This window comes from Malurus melanocephalus, unplaced genomic scaffold (genome assembly GCF_030028575.1).
Source record: "Malurus melanocephalus ecotype Western Australia unplaced genomic scaffold, MMel_1.1 scaffold_15, whole genome shotgun sequence".
NCBI classification, from domain to species: Eukaryota; Metazoa; Chordata; class Aves; order Passeriformes; family Maluridae; genus Malurus; species Malurus melanocephalus.
Window position 1 is genome coordinate 2,932,073 of NW_026623247.1, and position 16,678 is coordinate 2,948,750.

Here is a 16,678-nt window from a genome sequence, read left to right on the forward strand (position 1 = left end):
GATACATTAGTCACACTTCAGGCACAAAAGATATCAGGCTCATTTACATTGCTAAATACATTCAGGGGATGGGGGAGGGTGGCTCAAGTTCAGTAAGAGGGGCAGGAGAAATGTGAAACATACTTATAAATGAAGATACAGAAAAAGGACAATGTGTTTGAATATAAAAACTGCCTTAAGGTGTGTCTGTCTATGGTTCAGGATGGTTTGACAGTAATACAGATGAAAGAAAATTTAGTACTAAGATTTCCTATCTTAGATTTGTTTGATGTATCATRTGTGTACTTGAAGGCACGCGCAACAGAAAGGCTGGGAGTGTTTTCTTCTTGTATTTTTGTTTTGTGAAATACCTTTAGCTATTTTCATGACACATTTACTGTTCCTCTTTGACATTGTGGTTTCTAGAGTTGGGCAGGAGGTGGAATTATCTCAAGAATCAAATCGTACACCTTTCCAAAGGGTGGCAGCAAAAAGGTGCCTCATATACTTTTTTYAGGTTTTTGACTGAGTTAAAAATACTTACACGACTAATTTCACTCTTTTCTCCCCCTCTTTTTGCTTACTGTCTTGACTACTAACAATTAGACTGTAAAGAATTTGTAAGCTTTCTGCATCTATCCTAATCATCTGCATAATTATGGGCTTGATTTTATAACTGAAGCAATGGGTTTGAAGAAGTTTTAAAAATAGAGGGACTCCTTTTATCTAATTTCTGACATAACAAAATATTAGTGCAGATCTCAGTATTTCTGCAAATGAGTGATAAAAAGTGATGTGATAAAATACTTTTCAAAACCACTCGTTAYAGCAGAACAAAATTATATTTATACTCTTCTTCCTAATCAGAAAATTTTCTTGCTTACACAATTACATTATTACTGAGCACATTCACGGAATAATAACCACAAAATATATACTTACATAACCTATGTGCACAAATSTTGTTATGCATTCAATTATATTTAGGCAAATGTAAGATGTCATAAGACCAATCAGAATGGGAAAATTGATAAGATGCCAGGGAGCCAAGGGGACCCCAGTCCTGTCCTAGTACAAATGCTGTTGCATGGCCTGAAAATGGTGCTGTCCAGTAATTGATGCAGTTATGAAGCATGTAGCTATGAGTTGGTTTGCATGCTGACAATAACATGTATGCCCCTTTTGATCCATGAGTCTCTCCTTTTGTTTATTGATTTATTTCCAGTTGCTCTTCAACAAAAATGAGCAGGCATGAAAAGCCTTAGAGGTATGCTACYGCTCAGAATGAAAAGCTGTGTTTGATATGGACTGCATTTGATAATCCTGATAAATAACAAATGTTCTTTTCATACAGCTTCAGTTCACTTTTATGCTGAGTTACCAGTAGCTGTTGTCAGCTGTGCATCCCTACATCTCTTTATCAAWGTTGGTTTATCATGCACAAATACAGTGTCAGGCTCAGGATCTGCTCTAAACCGTCTGAAATACAATGCCAAAYTGTCACACATTTTGGCTTGATTCAGAAAAATGGGTGTTGTGTCTGAGCCCTGTAGACAGTTCTGATTACGCTGCTGTCTGTTAACCTGAGAAAGCCTGAGTCTTGCTGTGATCACTTTCTGCTGTCAAATATCTATTTCCTGCCTCTGGGCAACATACAGAGCATAGAGACTGAAGCATGTTGGCAGAGAAGGACCAATCATTTAAGAAGGACCAATCATTTCAGAAATCGAATCTGATCACCATTTACATGCACTCAACCCTGAATACTCAGACCCACAACATATCGCCAGATCTTAGACCTTAGACAAAAGTCCTGCTCTGAAAAATTAAAAAAATTACCATTCATTAACCCCAACAAGCAGGGTTTACTTTAGACCTGGCTAATTAGGCAGTCACTTCTACTATGACAAAAGCTTTCTGACAGTAAACCAGAAAAATTTATTTTATTTGTTATGTTATATTTACTCATTCTTGGGAATTTTGTTTTTTAATTTCACAAATGCACTATTTGTATTAAATTTTAGGATCCAGATCAATTTTTTTCAGTCTGGTTACTAGCTTGAAATTGTTCATTTAGACAATTTAAATGAACTCCTGCCACCTAGTGGTCATTTGGATGCCTTAGTCAAAGTTCATTGAGGCTATGGCTACTRAGATATTAATCATGCAGTTTTTCACTATTCAGTAAAAAAACCTGATCTTTTTCAAATCAGAATTATTAATCTGAAAGGAAGTTGTGCGTTCTGCACAGATTGCCTTCATGACAATATTACTATACTATTTACTATAAAATTATAATCTTTACTGTCAAAGTCAGATTTAAAATAGTTGGAGCCATCTCATTTATATGCCACAATTTTAACAAGTTYCTCTAGAGGACTCTTTTCTTATATTCCTTTTTACTGGCTGAATAAATCCATGACCATTTTGCCCATTCTCTGTTTCTTGTAAGAATGCAAGAAGTTATCTATTATCTTATATCTTAGTTGTATTAACAAAAAGATCCTTCTGCCCAAAAAAAGATCTGCAGAATTAAACTTTCTGKTTTTAAAGTGTAGGGCAGAAATAACTCTGCATTAAAATGACAGCCAAATAAAAATGAAATTTTATTTTGCTATCACCTAGATTACTCTACTGGCAATGATGCATACCTCCTGCCTGAGTTTTTAAGTCTTGCTTGACTTGAGAAAAAGTCCAACTCCTGGTAGAAAATTCCAATTTGTGGTAGAAAATCCTATTCGAAGTTATGCAGGGTGCTATATGCCATAAATACATGACTGGCAGGGCTAAAGAAAAATGAGATTTTCTGAGTGCTGAACAATTTTCCCRAGTTACTAATAGGAGCAGAAAAGGTGCCTGTGAAATATTAAATCATAGTTCAACCAGAAATCATGGAGTCATAGAATGTTAAGACTTGTAAGGGACCTTAAAGCGCATCTAGTCTGAGTCCCCTGTGTCGTGGGCAGGGACACTTTGCACTGGACCAGGTTGTTCAGGGCCTTATCCAAGCTCTCCTTGAATGCTTCCAGGGAAGGGGCATCYACAACCTCCCTTGGCAACCTGWTRGAGTGCCTCACCACCCTCAAAGTTATGAATTCCTTCCTGTTGCCTAAACTGAACTTTTCCTCTTTCAGTTTGAACCCATTACTCCTTTTTCTATCACTGCAGTTCCTGATGAGCAGTCTCCCTCCACCTTTCCTGCAGGCCCCTTTCAGATYCTGGAAGGTTGCTATGAGRTGTCCAAACAACCTYCTCTTCTTTGGGGTGAACAGCCCCAACTTTCTCATCCTATCTTTGTAGGGGAGGTGCTCCAGCCCCTTTATCCACTTTGTGGCCTCCTCTGGACTTKCTTCCATGTCCTTGCCGTGCTGGGGGCACCAGAGCTGGATGCAGCACTGGTAGAATTTCCTCCCTCTCTCTGTTGGTCACGCTGCTTTGTTGACTTTTTCATAACTCCCAAGTCATTCTCCTRGGGTCTGCTCTCAATCACTTCTCCACCCAATCTGGGATTGCCCTGACCCATGTCCAGGACCTTGCMCTTGGCCTTGTWGAACTTCATGAAGTTTGCACTGGTCCATCTCTCAGGGCTGTCCAGGTSCCTCTGGATGGTGTCCCTTCCTTTCAGCTTGACTGTCCCCTACAACTYGGTGCCATCARCTTGCTGAGGGTGCCCTCGATCCCTCTGTCCATGTCACCAACAAAGGTGCTGGGGCAGAATCGGCCCCAACACTGACCCCTGAGGGACACCACTCATCACCAGTCTCTGCATGGACCTTGAGCCCTTGACCACCACGCTTCATTGTGGTCATCCAGACAGTTCTTTGTCCACCAGGTTGGTTTGTCTGTCAAGTCCACATCTCTCCAATTTARGGACAGGGATCTCATGGAGAACATTGCCAAACGCTTTGAATAAAGCCAGGTAGACAATTTCAGCTGCTTTGCCCCACTCGCCAGTGCTGTAACCCTGTCACAGAAGGTCACCACATTTGTCAGCTATGATTTCCCTTCAGTAAAGCCGTGTTGGCTGTTACCAAACACTCCTTTTTTCCCATGTGTCTTAGCAGTGTTTTCATGGTCCATGATCTTGCTTAGTAGGAAGGTGAGACTAGTACGTAGTTCTCTGGGTCTTCTGCTTTCCCCTTTTTAAAAACAGGCATCATGTTCTCATTTTTCCAGTCATGAGAGATCTGACCTGACTGACACAACTTTTCAAAAATGGCTTAGCAACTTGCCTGCCAGCTCTCTCAGTACCTTCAGATGAATCTCATTGGGTTCCATGGACTTGTACACATTCAAGTTCCTTACATAATCACAATCCTGATCCTGTCCTACAGTGGATTTAGTCCCTGCATTTGCCTTTCTCGTCTTGGGCGGTGTGGCTACAGCACTTGCCATTGAGTACTGAGGAATGGGAGACATTGAGAACCTCAGGCTTCTCTTTCTCCAGGGTAGCCAGGTCTCCCATTTCCTTCCAGAGAGAAGGAAGGAATGTTAATGAAAAAGACATTACTAAGCCATTTAATCAATCTGCAACAATTTGAAATAACACATATTAGTTCCACAGATATTAGTTGGCCAAGCTAAGTAATAATGTATAAAACACTATGATTCTTCTGAAACACGAGCAGCTCTCTGAGAAAGAGAACCCATTTTGTTATACTTGATGTCACAGTGTGATTTCCAATTTCCAGCTGCAGAGCTTTATTTACAAGCACAGAATTTATGTACTTCTTTTTKTAATGCAGTTGTTAAGCAAGAGAATCTAATTCTTTCTGACTTTTTTTTTTTTTGTTTGCCAAGAGCAGAAATGCCTTTACATATCCAATCTGAGGACTCAGCTATGTCTTGGCCAGGGCTGTTTTTACCATCTGCTCTTCACCAGTGARTGGATCCTTGAGGTGTATGAATTTGGTGTACATTGATTACATTTGGCCAGTTCAAATTATGCCAGTTGGCTTCCAGTCTTAGTGAARGTTTGGGATATTACCTGTGTGAAATAGAGTGACACAGGTCTGGGAATGCCTGCAGAGTGATTCAGTCTAGAAAAACACAATTGGAGCCAAGGATCTTGGTTTACACCTCCCTTGTTCTTGAGATTGTTCTTGACCTATCCCAGAGCTGTCGGTGGTTTTGTGACTTGCCTTGACAGCAAAGGCCTTTTAACACTGCTCCTAATACTGGGCAATTCAAATCTGAAATATTTCTCATACTGTGCCTGATGTCACTGTGTTCATCCAGCTGGGCAGACAAATCCATTATTATTTCAAGGCCTGTAGTGCCCAAGTCAGGTGTTTCCCTTATTAAATGCAGTTTCCAAATTATGGAACTTCTATTGCATCCAAGAGTCCACTATAGGAAACTTCACCGAATCATAGAATGGTTTGTGTTGGAAAGGACCTTAAAGTTCACCTCMTTCCAATCCCTTTGCCATGGGCAGGGACAGCTTCCACTAGAGCTTTGCCTCTCTTTAGTTGAAAAGGAACTAACCTGCAGAAACTGGTCCTGTAATTCCTTGTTCCCAACAGCTCACAAACAGAAGCAACCAGATTAGTGGTTTTTCTCCTCTATTCTTTATTGGGCCATACGCAGGCGAGGAGCTCCAGAACATACAATGGATGAGATGGTTTCTGTACTCCATTTTATTTCCTTGGCAAGAGTAAAGGCAGAGGGATTGTGTTTGGATCAGATGTTCAATTAATTGGGTGATTTTCTCCCYCCTCAGAGCAGACAGACTGGCCTAATATTTGGTCCATGATGTTTGTCCCTTATGTTACACAAGCCTATTAAAGTAGTAACTTCTTACTCCAGTTTCTTCCACATCTTTAAAATAGAGTCACTCTATAATATCCACAAGAGAAACAGGAAATTGCTTTTTGTTTTCATTTGTGCTAGCAGCTTCTCTATGGCCGAGATAGGGGGAAAGATAGCTTGGAGAAGGAGRAAGGACAGATTAAAGAGAAATCCTTATGACTACTTGTGTTACATGGCAGATTTGAAAAGAACATGTAAATTTAATATCTGCAGAATAAGATTTGTGCATGACCCACTACAGTTAATTCTCTCTTATCTAATGCTCTGAAATATTTGTAATATCTTTCTGTGCTTTTGGCCTGCTTTAACAATAACCKCCAGAATGAAATAATCTCTTTTGGATCCTTTTCTTTCTGATACTCACTAAAGGGCCTCTTGCCCATTATGCCAAAATCCTTGGGGGGAAAATGTGCTTTTAACTTACCTATTCATTGTTAATCAGAAAAACTTCATTTGTGTGCTACAGCTTCACTCAACTATTGGCCACCCACCAGAAGAAGCACCTTTTAATCCTTATGTGCTGCAAAGGAACAGAGGTCTTACAGGAGCAGAAAGAGGTAGGCAGAGCAATATATATCATTAATGCAATTTTCTTCTTTATGGAAGAGATCTCTGTCAACCCATATTTCTTTTTATATTGCATATRCTTCATGTTCTGTTAAGTATTGGTACAGCCACTATCATAACTCAAGCCTGGTAGCAGAAAATGCCAGATGTCACCATCAATAACAAAAATAATTCAGCAAAAGCCCCTTTTTCCATTTTAAAGTGGAATATTATTATTTTCTYGACTCTGAAAACTATATCCTTGCACGTCATAAGAAGAATTGTGTCCTGTTGCACCCACAGTGCCAAGCATAATGCAATTGAAGTTGGGTGCCCAAAAATAAAATACATAGAAAGTAATGTTCTGAGTGAAGAATTGTGTGAGATAACCACTGCGAAGCACTAAAGAGAAGGGTCATGCTTTAACCCTCCTTCTGTTAAGGAAGCTCCTGGTTTCACACTGCACAAATGTTCAGTAGTTACAGCTCATCCCATTTGGTGTGTTCTGAAGTGTGTTTAGTTGGACTGYAGGTCATATCCCTACAAGTCAAACACACTCATGATCTTGAGCATGGAAAAGGTGAATGTATTGGCTGTGGCAGCAAAAATGTCTAGAATGATGTCTAATGTTTTCATTGCWTGAACTGCAGGTGATCAGAGAGAGGCCTTACCCATGGACACTGAGGTCTATGAAAGTCCTTATGCCGATCCAGATGAAATTAAACCAAAAAATGTCACTCTTGACAGGAAGTTGTTAACTTTGGAGGAAGGTGAACTTGGCTCTGGCAACTTTGGTACTGTAAAGAAAGGCTTTTATAAGATGAAAAAGTGAGTGTTTCCTTCTGTTTTCGTGTTGTCTAATATATAAAATCTGTAGCTTTTCTTTTTTGGAACAGCAGTAATCTTTGCATATTATTTGGGGTGACAGAGTGTAACTAATTTGGGCTGATAATCACCAGTTTCTCTCTTGGTACATACATGCACTCATTTTTGTCTGTAAAGTGGGAAAATGCTGCTTATGACTATGTTCTTTCCTGACGGGGATAGTAGAATGGGAATTCCACTGCCTTCCTCCATAGTTTGCAAAAGCAATAATGCTACACAGCATTTCCCATCTGCACAACATCTCTTTCAGAAATAGTGTAGAGTGCCATAGACAGTTTACCTATAGCAGAGAGATTTTTCCCAAAAATAAACGTGATAAATACCAGTTTCATGAAGCTGGAATGCTGATTTTCAAGAAGACAGAACATGTTGTAACATTTCTTATCATGCAATGTCAGTAGGAACAGACTTGACCGTTCACGAATTTTCACAGTAAAATGTTATCAGCATTCTGTTTKCGTGCATGGACAGATCATGTACACACTCTCATCTCTTGAAGTTGAAGGCATTTCTTTAACCAAGGTTTTCAGAGGCAGGAAGGATTTTTATTTTTCCAATACAGGCTGTAGGGATTTGAAGGGCTCTGATCTCAGCTTGTGTATTTTTTTAATCTTGTTTCACACTTGAGCTCTGTTGATCTCATCAGTCACTCTTTCAATTTGCTGTATGAATGGAAGGTTTCAGAAATAGGCTTGGATTCTCAGGATTTCAGAGCACTGCCTTGGGTCCATACAATGCTGCATGTTCCCATCTCRCACACAAAACACTCCAGTGCTTAGAAAGCTCTTTATAGCTTTTCTTTCCAGAAGAACTTTATGTCATCCTTACCAGAGTGTGCAAGAAAGTTTTGTCCTGTATGTTTTTTCAGGTTTCTTAAGGCATTTTTATGACAATCTGTGATTTTCTCAGATTCTTTTCATTCTCACTCTTTTGCCTAGCTGTCTTCTGAGCATTTGRTATGATATTTCTATTATGGTGGGKTTKTTTTTTTTTCTCCTCTGAATGTCAATTCTGTTTTTTAACTATGTGCATGGAAATATCTGATGAATATTGTGTGCATTAGTGCACAGATTTTTCAGCAGCTGGTCCCAGAACTGGACTCTCTTTTGCAGGGGTGCMAAGCCAGTGGCTGTAAAAATTTTGAAGAATGAGAGTAATGATCCAGCCATAAAGGATGAATTACTGAGAGAAGCAAATGTAATGCAGCAACTGGACAATCCATATATTGTCCGAATGATAGGTATATGTGAAGCTGAGGCCTGGATGTTAGTAATGGAAATGGCTGAACTTGGGCCATTGAACAGATTTTTGCAAAAAAATAGGTATGTAAACTTTGATTCCATTCCATAGGATACAGGTCCTTTTTTTTTATTTTTTTCTTTAAGGACAATTACAATTGAGATGTTGTTAGTGTAATAATTATTAATTGTAGGTATTCTTCACTGGAACATGATTATCTTCTACATGACTCCAAACTCAAATATTTCTGCTGAAGTAGTTTAGTTTGAGTAAATGAAAGAATTTTCACGTATCCTTCAATTTCTCCGTTATTAATGTGATCACACATCATCTTGCCCAGAACAGGCAGACTAGACTGCCTTTTCTAATTGAAGCTTAGCTAAACGTAAGGTGAATCAGGTTCCCAGAGTGATGTGGACAAGTTCATAGTAAAGATTTGCATTTGAACTCCATGAAAAGTCATGAATATGAACTACTGACCTCTTTGAAATTCAATTGTGATTTTCAGACATGTCACAGAGAAGAATATAACWGAGCTGGTACATCAGGTTTCCATGGGGATGAAATACCTGGAGGAGAATAACTTTGTTCATAGGGATCTGGCTGCAAGAAATGTGCTATTAGTCACCCAACATTATGCCAAAATTAGTGACTTTGGACTTTCTAAAGCTCTTAGTGCTGATGAAAATTACTACAAGGTAAGGTTTGAAAAAGACACGAAAGCTGTGCAGTAGTATAGCTTAATAAGGTTGCTTTCAGTTGAAATGCAGTTGGTTTTGCAAGTTGAAAGTATCATTCATTATTTTATAACCTGGTATTAAATTACCAGTGTTCATAGTATGTGATTAACATTAAGAAACGGCTAGGAAGGAAAAGCTTATCCCTCCTTTTACTTGTCTACTTTCATTTAYTTCTGGTAAACTTGTCAATAGAAGACTGAAATTTGTGGTGGAAATGAGAATCTATCTTACATAAAAGGGAGAAAATGTGTTTGTTGCAAAACGGTTCTAATCATGTCCAAGGAAAATGTAGGCTAGCACTAACAGACTGACTAATTGAACAGAATTAGGGGAGAGAATTACTTTGAAAGAATACCATTGTTAAATAATAAATTAACCTAAGCAAAATTTGTTTMTCTTTCTTTTAAATTCAGTCCCATTTAAGAGATTAACATAATTGTGACATCTAATAAGGTAAACAGTGGGAGACAAATGCTGTTATCATATCTGTATTTTTTTTCCTGACACACTGCTCTTCCAATTCAAATTACTCCTTCCTTCTTATTCCCATTCATCAGCTCTTTAAAACTAATAATCCAGCCCATAAAGAACAGCAGAGGAGGAGCAAGCATATGCTCCTGATGACCTTCCTGTATAGGAACAGTAACTGCTGCCAGAAAAGGCATCTTAAATCACTGCCACCAACTCAGCCTTGGATGTTTGTCAGTCTCAGTCTCAGAGCCTTGAGAATTAGTATCAAAAGTCCATTTTCTTTACAACTCCACAGGATGCAGTAGGGTTCTCTAACTAGACCTACCACTGTTCTGGTATAGCTTGACACTTGAACATTCACAATGCAGTGTTACAGGATAATTTTGACAAACTTCAGTTTGCTGCAAGGCAGTCACTGTGCTTTGAAATAGATCACCCACTCCAACCGTCTGGACATGTCTCTCCTACCCTTTGTGGAGCACATRATTGGAAAAAACTAATTTTAAAGAGCAATTTGCATGACTCCAGGTCATTTAGCTACGCTCTTTTTTACCATAGATTTCATTTCAGCCATTATGTTGAAAGTGGAAGAGTAGGAACTTTGGAAGAAGTTATTACCAGTTCTCTCTAATGCTAACTTCATCACAAATGCTGTGGTGATTAGTACAAATGTGTGAAGTTAACTTGGATTATGTGCATGCAGGTGGTGTTCACTACTTATTGTTSTATCTAGCCTGCTTTTTTTCACTGTCTGTTATGACATATTTTAGGCACAAAGTCATGGAAAATGGCCAGTCAAATGGTATGCTCCGGAATGCATGAATTTCTACAAATTTTCTAGCAAAAGTGATGTCTGGAGCTTTGGGGTTTTGATGTGGGAAGCTTTCTCTTATGGACAAAAACCGTATAAGGTGAGTGGTTATATTTGGCCATGTTTTTCCTGTAAAAATTCAGAGCAAATTTGAACCAATATTTTTTCCTACCTAAAAGGAGTTGTTGTAACAAATGAGTCAAAGGATAGCCCAAGAATCGTTTCCAGTCCTCCCTCTGATTTATGCTGTGTGCTGCAATCATTTGCAGCTTCGATGACTGACTGTTTTGGTCACCCTGTTCCAGGGAATGAAAGGTGGTGAAGTTGCACAGATGATTGAAAGAGGAGAACGAATGGAACGTCCTGAAATCTGTCCAATGGAAGTCTACAGTCTAATGAAATTGTGTTGGACATACAAGTGAGTGTGATGGGAGATTCTTTGGATAGAAGAATATTTAAATCTACATGGTTAATAGCAAGAAAGGGGGTGAGGAGGGGTTATTCCAGAATACATCTTTTCAGCTGGTGTTTCAATTGTAACCACCTTACAAGCTAGGGAGTCAATTGCACTTTGAGGTGAAAATTATTTGAGTTATAGATTGTACTACAAAATGCCCATTTTGTACAATAGAGTTTGATGGAATAGTTAAATGCAAAATACAGGGTATCATAAAAAAGTAAGTCCACAAAAAGRTTAGTCTAATGTATTCTGAAAAGAAAGTTTGAAATTTTCGTTTCATTTTAGATTGTATTTTGTTTGATTTTCATTTCCAAGATTTCACTGAAATTTCAAAATCACGTTGCCAAAAGGTTTATTCTATTCTTCAATAGTTAATTGCTTTSACCTATTTTTTTCTTGTCTCATTACTGAATGTATTCAGATTGATACTACCAGTGAGCGGCAAACATCGTTTCAGGTCATGCCTGATATGTCAGAAACATTTTTTTCCGTTTTCAGTTTAGAATTTAGAAATTAGAATCATAAAATATAGAAAAAAAATAAAGCCTACCTTATCKTTTTTAATTCCTATGTTCCAAAAATATATTTATACTGTTTCATAATTTATTCTTTTAAGCTATTTTGCTGAAGTTGCTTTTAGCTGTAGGAAGTCTCCAGAAAGCACCCAAAGTGACTGTAATAACACTTATTCTTCCAGTTCACCATCTGGAGGGTAGGGYTGTCCAACAAAGGTCTACCTTTAAGGAGATGTTGTACTAAATTTTTAGGTGTCTTGCTTCTTTTTTAGGTTTATCACATCTAGTACTCTAGAAAGWAAGGGCAGCCAAAAAGTAATTCCTGCCTTTTGGTTTGACTCGAAGAATGYTGTAGCAGTTCTACAGTGAAAGGGATCAGGTTTTGTTATTATTAAAAAATGTATTATAAAGCACACTGGTTTCTATTTTTTTGTACTCAAATATCTTTACTTTTGGAAAGAAAACAAATGTTAAAAAGAAGGCATAGGTCAGGCAGAGTAACCACGTTATTATKTAATATAAAACTGTAAGGGCTTGTTGCCGGTTTAATAGTGTTCTCCAAATAAAGAAGCAATTGCAGATATAAAAAAAAMCATGGTACAGTCATATAGGGTGTGGGTAGGCTCCTCTCAGTGGGTCTAACCCATGTGTGTGACTGTACTACCTATTACAAGGCAGATATTGCACTGCAAATATTCTTTTCTCCAGATTACTACTGAAGTAAATGAAGTAGAAAATTAAATTGAGCTTATTTAGCATTGCTTTCTTCTACTACCTAAACAAACCACACAGTAACAYGCATGGTAGTAAATCCACTGACTGGATGCTCTGTAGTAGTATTTGCCACTTGGTGTTAATTTTGTGATATCATTTTGGTAACCTTAAAATGTTGCRAGCATCTTTAAATGATCCATCACTGAGGCAGAGTCCCAAGCGTTATGAGGCCCATGCACCTTTGCAGCTCTCTCCTTCCCACACAATGACACTTTTCATCTTTACACAGCGTTGATGACCGACCAGGATTCGTTGCAGTCGAGATGAGATTACGTAACTACTATTACGACATTTCCCACTAACGCCGTGAAGAACAGCAGCTTCCTTGTCTCCAGACAGAACCCTCTGAGAAGCCGTTTATTTTCCAAAACCAAGCAAACTCGATTTTTGTACTTCCATTTTCAACCTGCAAAGCTCAGAGCTGAGCCTGGTCTCTGTAATGTTGCCTTTTCTCGCCTTCTGCACAAAATCCAGCCCCAAAAGAATATTGGAAGTGTAATGGTCTCAAAGTGAGCAGCAAGGATGCCAGAGCAGATGCTTATAATTTTGCTACATTCCATTCCAAAATTTTATTTGCAGCTTTATTTACATTACATTTTGCCTTCCTGTAAAACCTGTTTAATGACTTTGAGCCCTATTTCTCTCCTGTATTGGAATGCAGATTGAAATTTGGATTCCTCTCACTAATATTATAAGCTTTTATATGTATAGAACTGTTCCAGCCTTCTCTCTCCTCAAGGAAGAGTAGCATAAACATTTCTCTCTGTGAAGCAAATTCACTGTGTATGTGTGTCAGTCACTTTGACTGACTGTATTTGATTTTATCACCAAGCCCCTTTAAAATCAAATCACATTCTTCTTTAAAGTAAAATAGGCAGAGGGGAATTGGGATTTTTAACTTTCTAAACATCATGTCCTTTAAATGTGACCATCTGCCTTTGTTCCTTATCTCATGTGTGGAGCACCACTGTTCCTCAGGGAGCTGTGTTTTTTCCCGATGAAAACTGGGAAACTCAGGGGCTTTCTCTTGTCTTGGAAGAAAACGTACCAGCACCTAAGACAATTCTGGATTTTAACATAAACTCCAACACTGCATTTCTGAAAACACACCTGTGATGGAGCAGCACTTTCCTTTCCTTCTGCTCCTTCATCCTTCTCCAGATGTATCTTTTCCTTGTCTCTATTTGGGTGTACCACAGCACCTTGGGTTGTGTTGTGCAGTCATTTCCATTTGTTCTTCAAACCTTTCCTTAAAAGCAGCTGTGAGAATTTCACCACAGCATTTTCACCTCTACAGTTAAATTTCACCTCTAGTTGAAATATTTTACAATGGGCATATGGACAACAAGACYACTTTTGTCTGCTCCAAAATCTTAGTATTAGTTCTGTTATCAGTCCCTGTGGGTATCTCAGGAAAAGGCATTTCTCTTATCACTCTTCTGTAATGCAGCGTGCATCTCCATTAAATTGGAAGTGAAGGAGTAGTAATAACAAATACTGTAATCAACTTCTGATTCTGTTGTTTCTACCTTTGTGCTTTGCTTGCCCAGTCTCATTTTAAATATTATCAATATCAACATTTCTATCACTCATTACTCGCAAGCAGCTACTTTATTGTGATTTGCATAAATCTCAGGAGTCTACATACAGTGAGTCTGTTAGATATAGAGATTTTAGAAGATTATAAGAATAAGAYTTAGAGTTAGATATATTTATTGCATATGGCTGGTTAGAATATTTGTGTTTAATTTTTGTGTGAACAGGGTATTCTTAGACATGCAGTGGTATTTTTTTCTCTATCAAAGACATTGTGTGAGCAATTAAAATGAGAAAGTGTGAAATCATTTTCATAAAAGACAGGACTATAAATAAATGTGGAAGCTACTGTATTTTTTTTTCTTATTATTAAGTTTATGGTCTATTTGTAAAATAATTCCTGATGACTTTTGGTAGTTTAGTCTTGGCTGTCCAGTACAAGGCTCTTTAAAAATCACAGGCTACTGAAAGATACTGCGTGCAATAGACCATGTTTCAAATATGACCAGACGTGACTTACCTTGAAGATGACATTTTTTTTGTTTTGTTTTTAAGAAACGTTTTTCTACAAGACCAGCTTTTGTGGAAGTTAGCCATAGTTTGTCACTTTCATTATGTTGCTGAGAATTTTGTTATCTCTCCTTGTGCAATTAGTACATTTATGGGGATATTAGTTATAAACAAATTGCACAAATCTCTGTGAACCAGCAAGTGACAGTACTCAATTTCCCAGAATGAGAGATATACTCCATTTATCTCTCACTCTCTTGAAGAGTGGTGTCTGATACAACAAAACTGGAGGATTATTTCTTCTTGCTCTTCTGAGTGAATGTCAACATCACTTTCTGGAGTTACTTGATTACTTTGAACTTCACTATTACATAATAAAAGTTTACAATGAGAATATAAAGTATTGTGAAATAAATGGATTAGGTTTTAAAATTTTAATTAAAGATACTTTTACAAAATGTGCTGTCTTAACAAGAATCCTTTCATAATTACATGCTTTGTAAAAAAATCCTGATGCTATGCAGAGTGTGTATATGYACTGAGTTATTGTGATTGTTGTTCAGGACTGAGATTTTCCTATTCACCATGAAGTACTTGACAGGACAGATAAGCCCACTGAAGCCTGGGCTGCTTTTGGACCTATTCAGGAACAGCAGGAAAATCCCAAAATATGCATTTTGTTGTGGCACCTGAGTCTTTTCAGAGTGGTTTACAATGATACTGTGCTGGATTTGGAGGGTTAGAAGTGCAAGAAGTCAGTGCAGTGTATCAGCTAGCTGAGAATTTCTGCCCTAAAGATGTCAGCTATGCAGGATTTAAGTCACATTGTGTTACTTGGAGCCTCCCTCATAGATGCAGATAGTTCTTACAGGTATTCTAAAATAAAAACAACAATACCTTACTCTTCCATTTAGCTTTTGCATCATGCTCAAGTTCTCAGGAAGGCTAAGGCTAGATGGCTGTGAATGTGCATTTGAATAATAAACAAGAAGAACGGCAGACTCTTGAAGCAGTTACTTACCTTTCGGGGGCATCAGTCAGTGACTGACCGACCTGTTCTGTTGTGATTGTTCTCCTACATAGCAAATCTGGCCTGATTGTCATACCTTCCCACTTGTGGGACTTCTGGTTTTTGGCTGTCTGTATCTGGTTGCCTTTTTAGACTGACTTGTCTCAGAAATGCCACTTGGTGGTGTAGGCCCACAAGGAATTGTCATGACAGAGTTAAGGGGTAGGAAACTGCCGCGTGTACTTAGGGAAGCTGGTGGAGAAGAAGGACCAGGCGATAACATACTAAGAGTGCTTTTCACTGCAGGAAAATAGTGTAATTATGCCTTTGGTTAGGGCACAAATTTACAAAATYATTGAGTTTTTTGAAGCGTGGGTGGCCACATGCCTTTTCCCACAAAGACACACCCAGTCTTAAAAGCCCTGGTCCAACCTATCCTTAGGTGTACCAACACCTAACGCTGTGCAAAGACGGGACTCTTAATCAGACAGAGAGAAATACCCATAATTTTCACTCTGAAATGGTCACAGTGAGCACTGCGGGATTGCTAGAGAGCCCATCTGCAGGTGGCCTGCGCAGCCAGGTTGGGTGTCCTCGCCGCAGCCCTGCCAGGAGGTGGCAATGCCTGAACACTTTTCGGGTGATGATGCACTTGTCCGGGCATTTCTGGCACCCTCCCCTYTGCCCCGGCTGCTGCTGTGACTGTGTCTGACGAAGGACACTCTCCTTTCCCCTTGCTCCTTGTGGGAAGCAGTTGCCCTGAGAACAAATCATCATTTATTTGAGCTGTGAATGCTCAGCTGTGGATGATTAACGGAGACTTCTGAGACTCGGTGTCCCCTCGTCTTTTAAGTGATCGCAGCAGTGAGAGATTGCACACACAAAGACACAGACCGTGTCCCACACGTGCCTGGAAGGGAGTGAGGGTGGCSTATGGATTGGATAATACATGGAAACATTAAGTAAGCTATTGTAATTACCAGCCCTAAGTTTAGCGACGACAGAAAGACTGCAAGTCATGCAGGAGAAGAAAATGGATTCCTGTTAAAAAACAGTCAGAAAAATAACACAAATCATGAGAACAGTTCACCAGTCACTCAGAGTTCCCTGAAGCCAGGCTAGAGCTGTGCATTTATCGCCAATTTGATTTTTTTTTTCTTTTCTGTCACATATGTGATAATTGAGWTGAAGGCCCAATGGGTTCCTTGACATAAAATTAACACTTCATGGAGTGTAACCACTGCTCCCCTGAGGCAGTGGAGGTGTGCACATTTATGAATAACCAGAAAAGAGAGGAAACAAGAGGCAGCTGGGGAAAGCATCACACTACTGTCCATTAAAATTCATTACTTCAAATGTAATTTGTCCCTGATTGACCAGTCCTATATAAAT

At 38.8% G+C, this 16,678-nt stretch overlaps 1 protein-coding gene across 1 annotated transcript in view; it reads left to right on the top strand.

The window, feature by feature from the left end:
• Positions 1-14,736, top strand: part of SYK (spleen associated tyrosine kinase) — a 48,380-nt gene extending 33,644 nt beyond the window's left edge. Inside the window, exons 7-14 of the mRNA XM_057385000.1 lie at positions 406-474; positions 6,257-6,347; positions 6,987-7,164; positions 8,334-8,543; positions 8,969-9,158; positions 10,442-10,582; positions 10,788-10,900; positions 12,461-14,736. Of these exons, the coding sequence (XP_057240983.1) occupies positions 406-474; positions 6,257-6,347; positions 6,987-7,164; positions 8,334-8,543; positions 8,969-9,158; positions 10,442-10,582; positions 10,788-10,900; positions 12,461-12,533 (1,065 nt within the window). The 3' untranslated portion in view covers positions 12,534-14,736. The remainder of the gene's footprint in view (positions 1-405; positions 475-6,256; positions 6,348-6,986; positions 7,165-8,333; positions 8,544-8,968; positions 9,159-10,441; positions 10,583-10,787; positions 10,901-12,460) is intronic.
• The last annotated feature ends 1,942 nt before the right edge of the window (positions 14,737-16,678 follow it).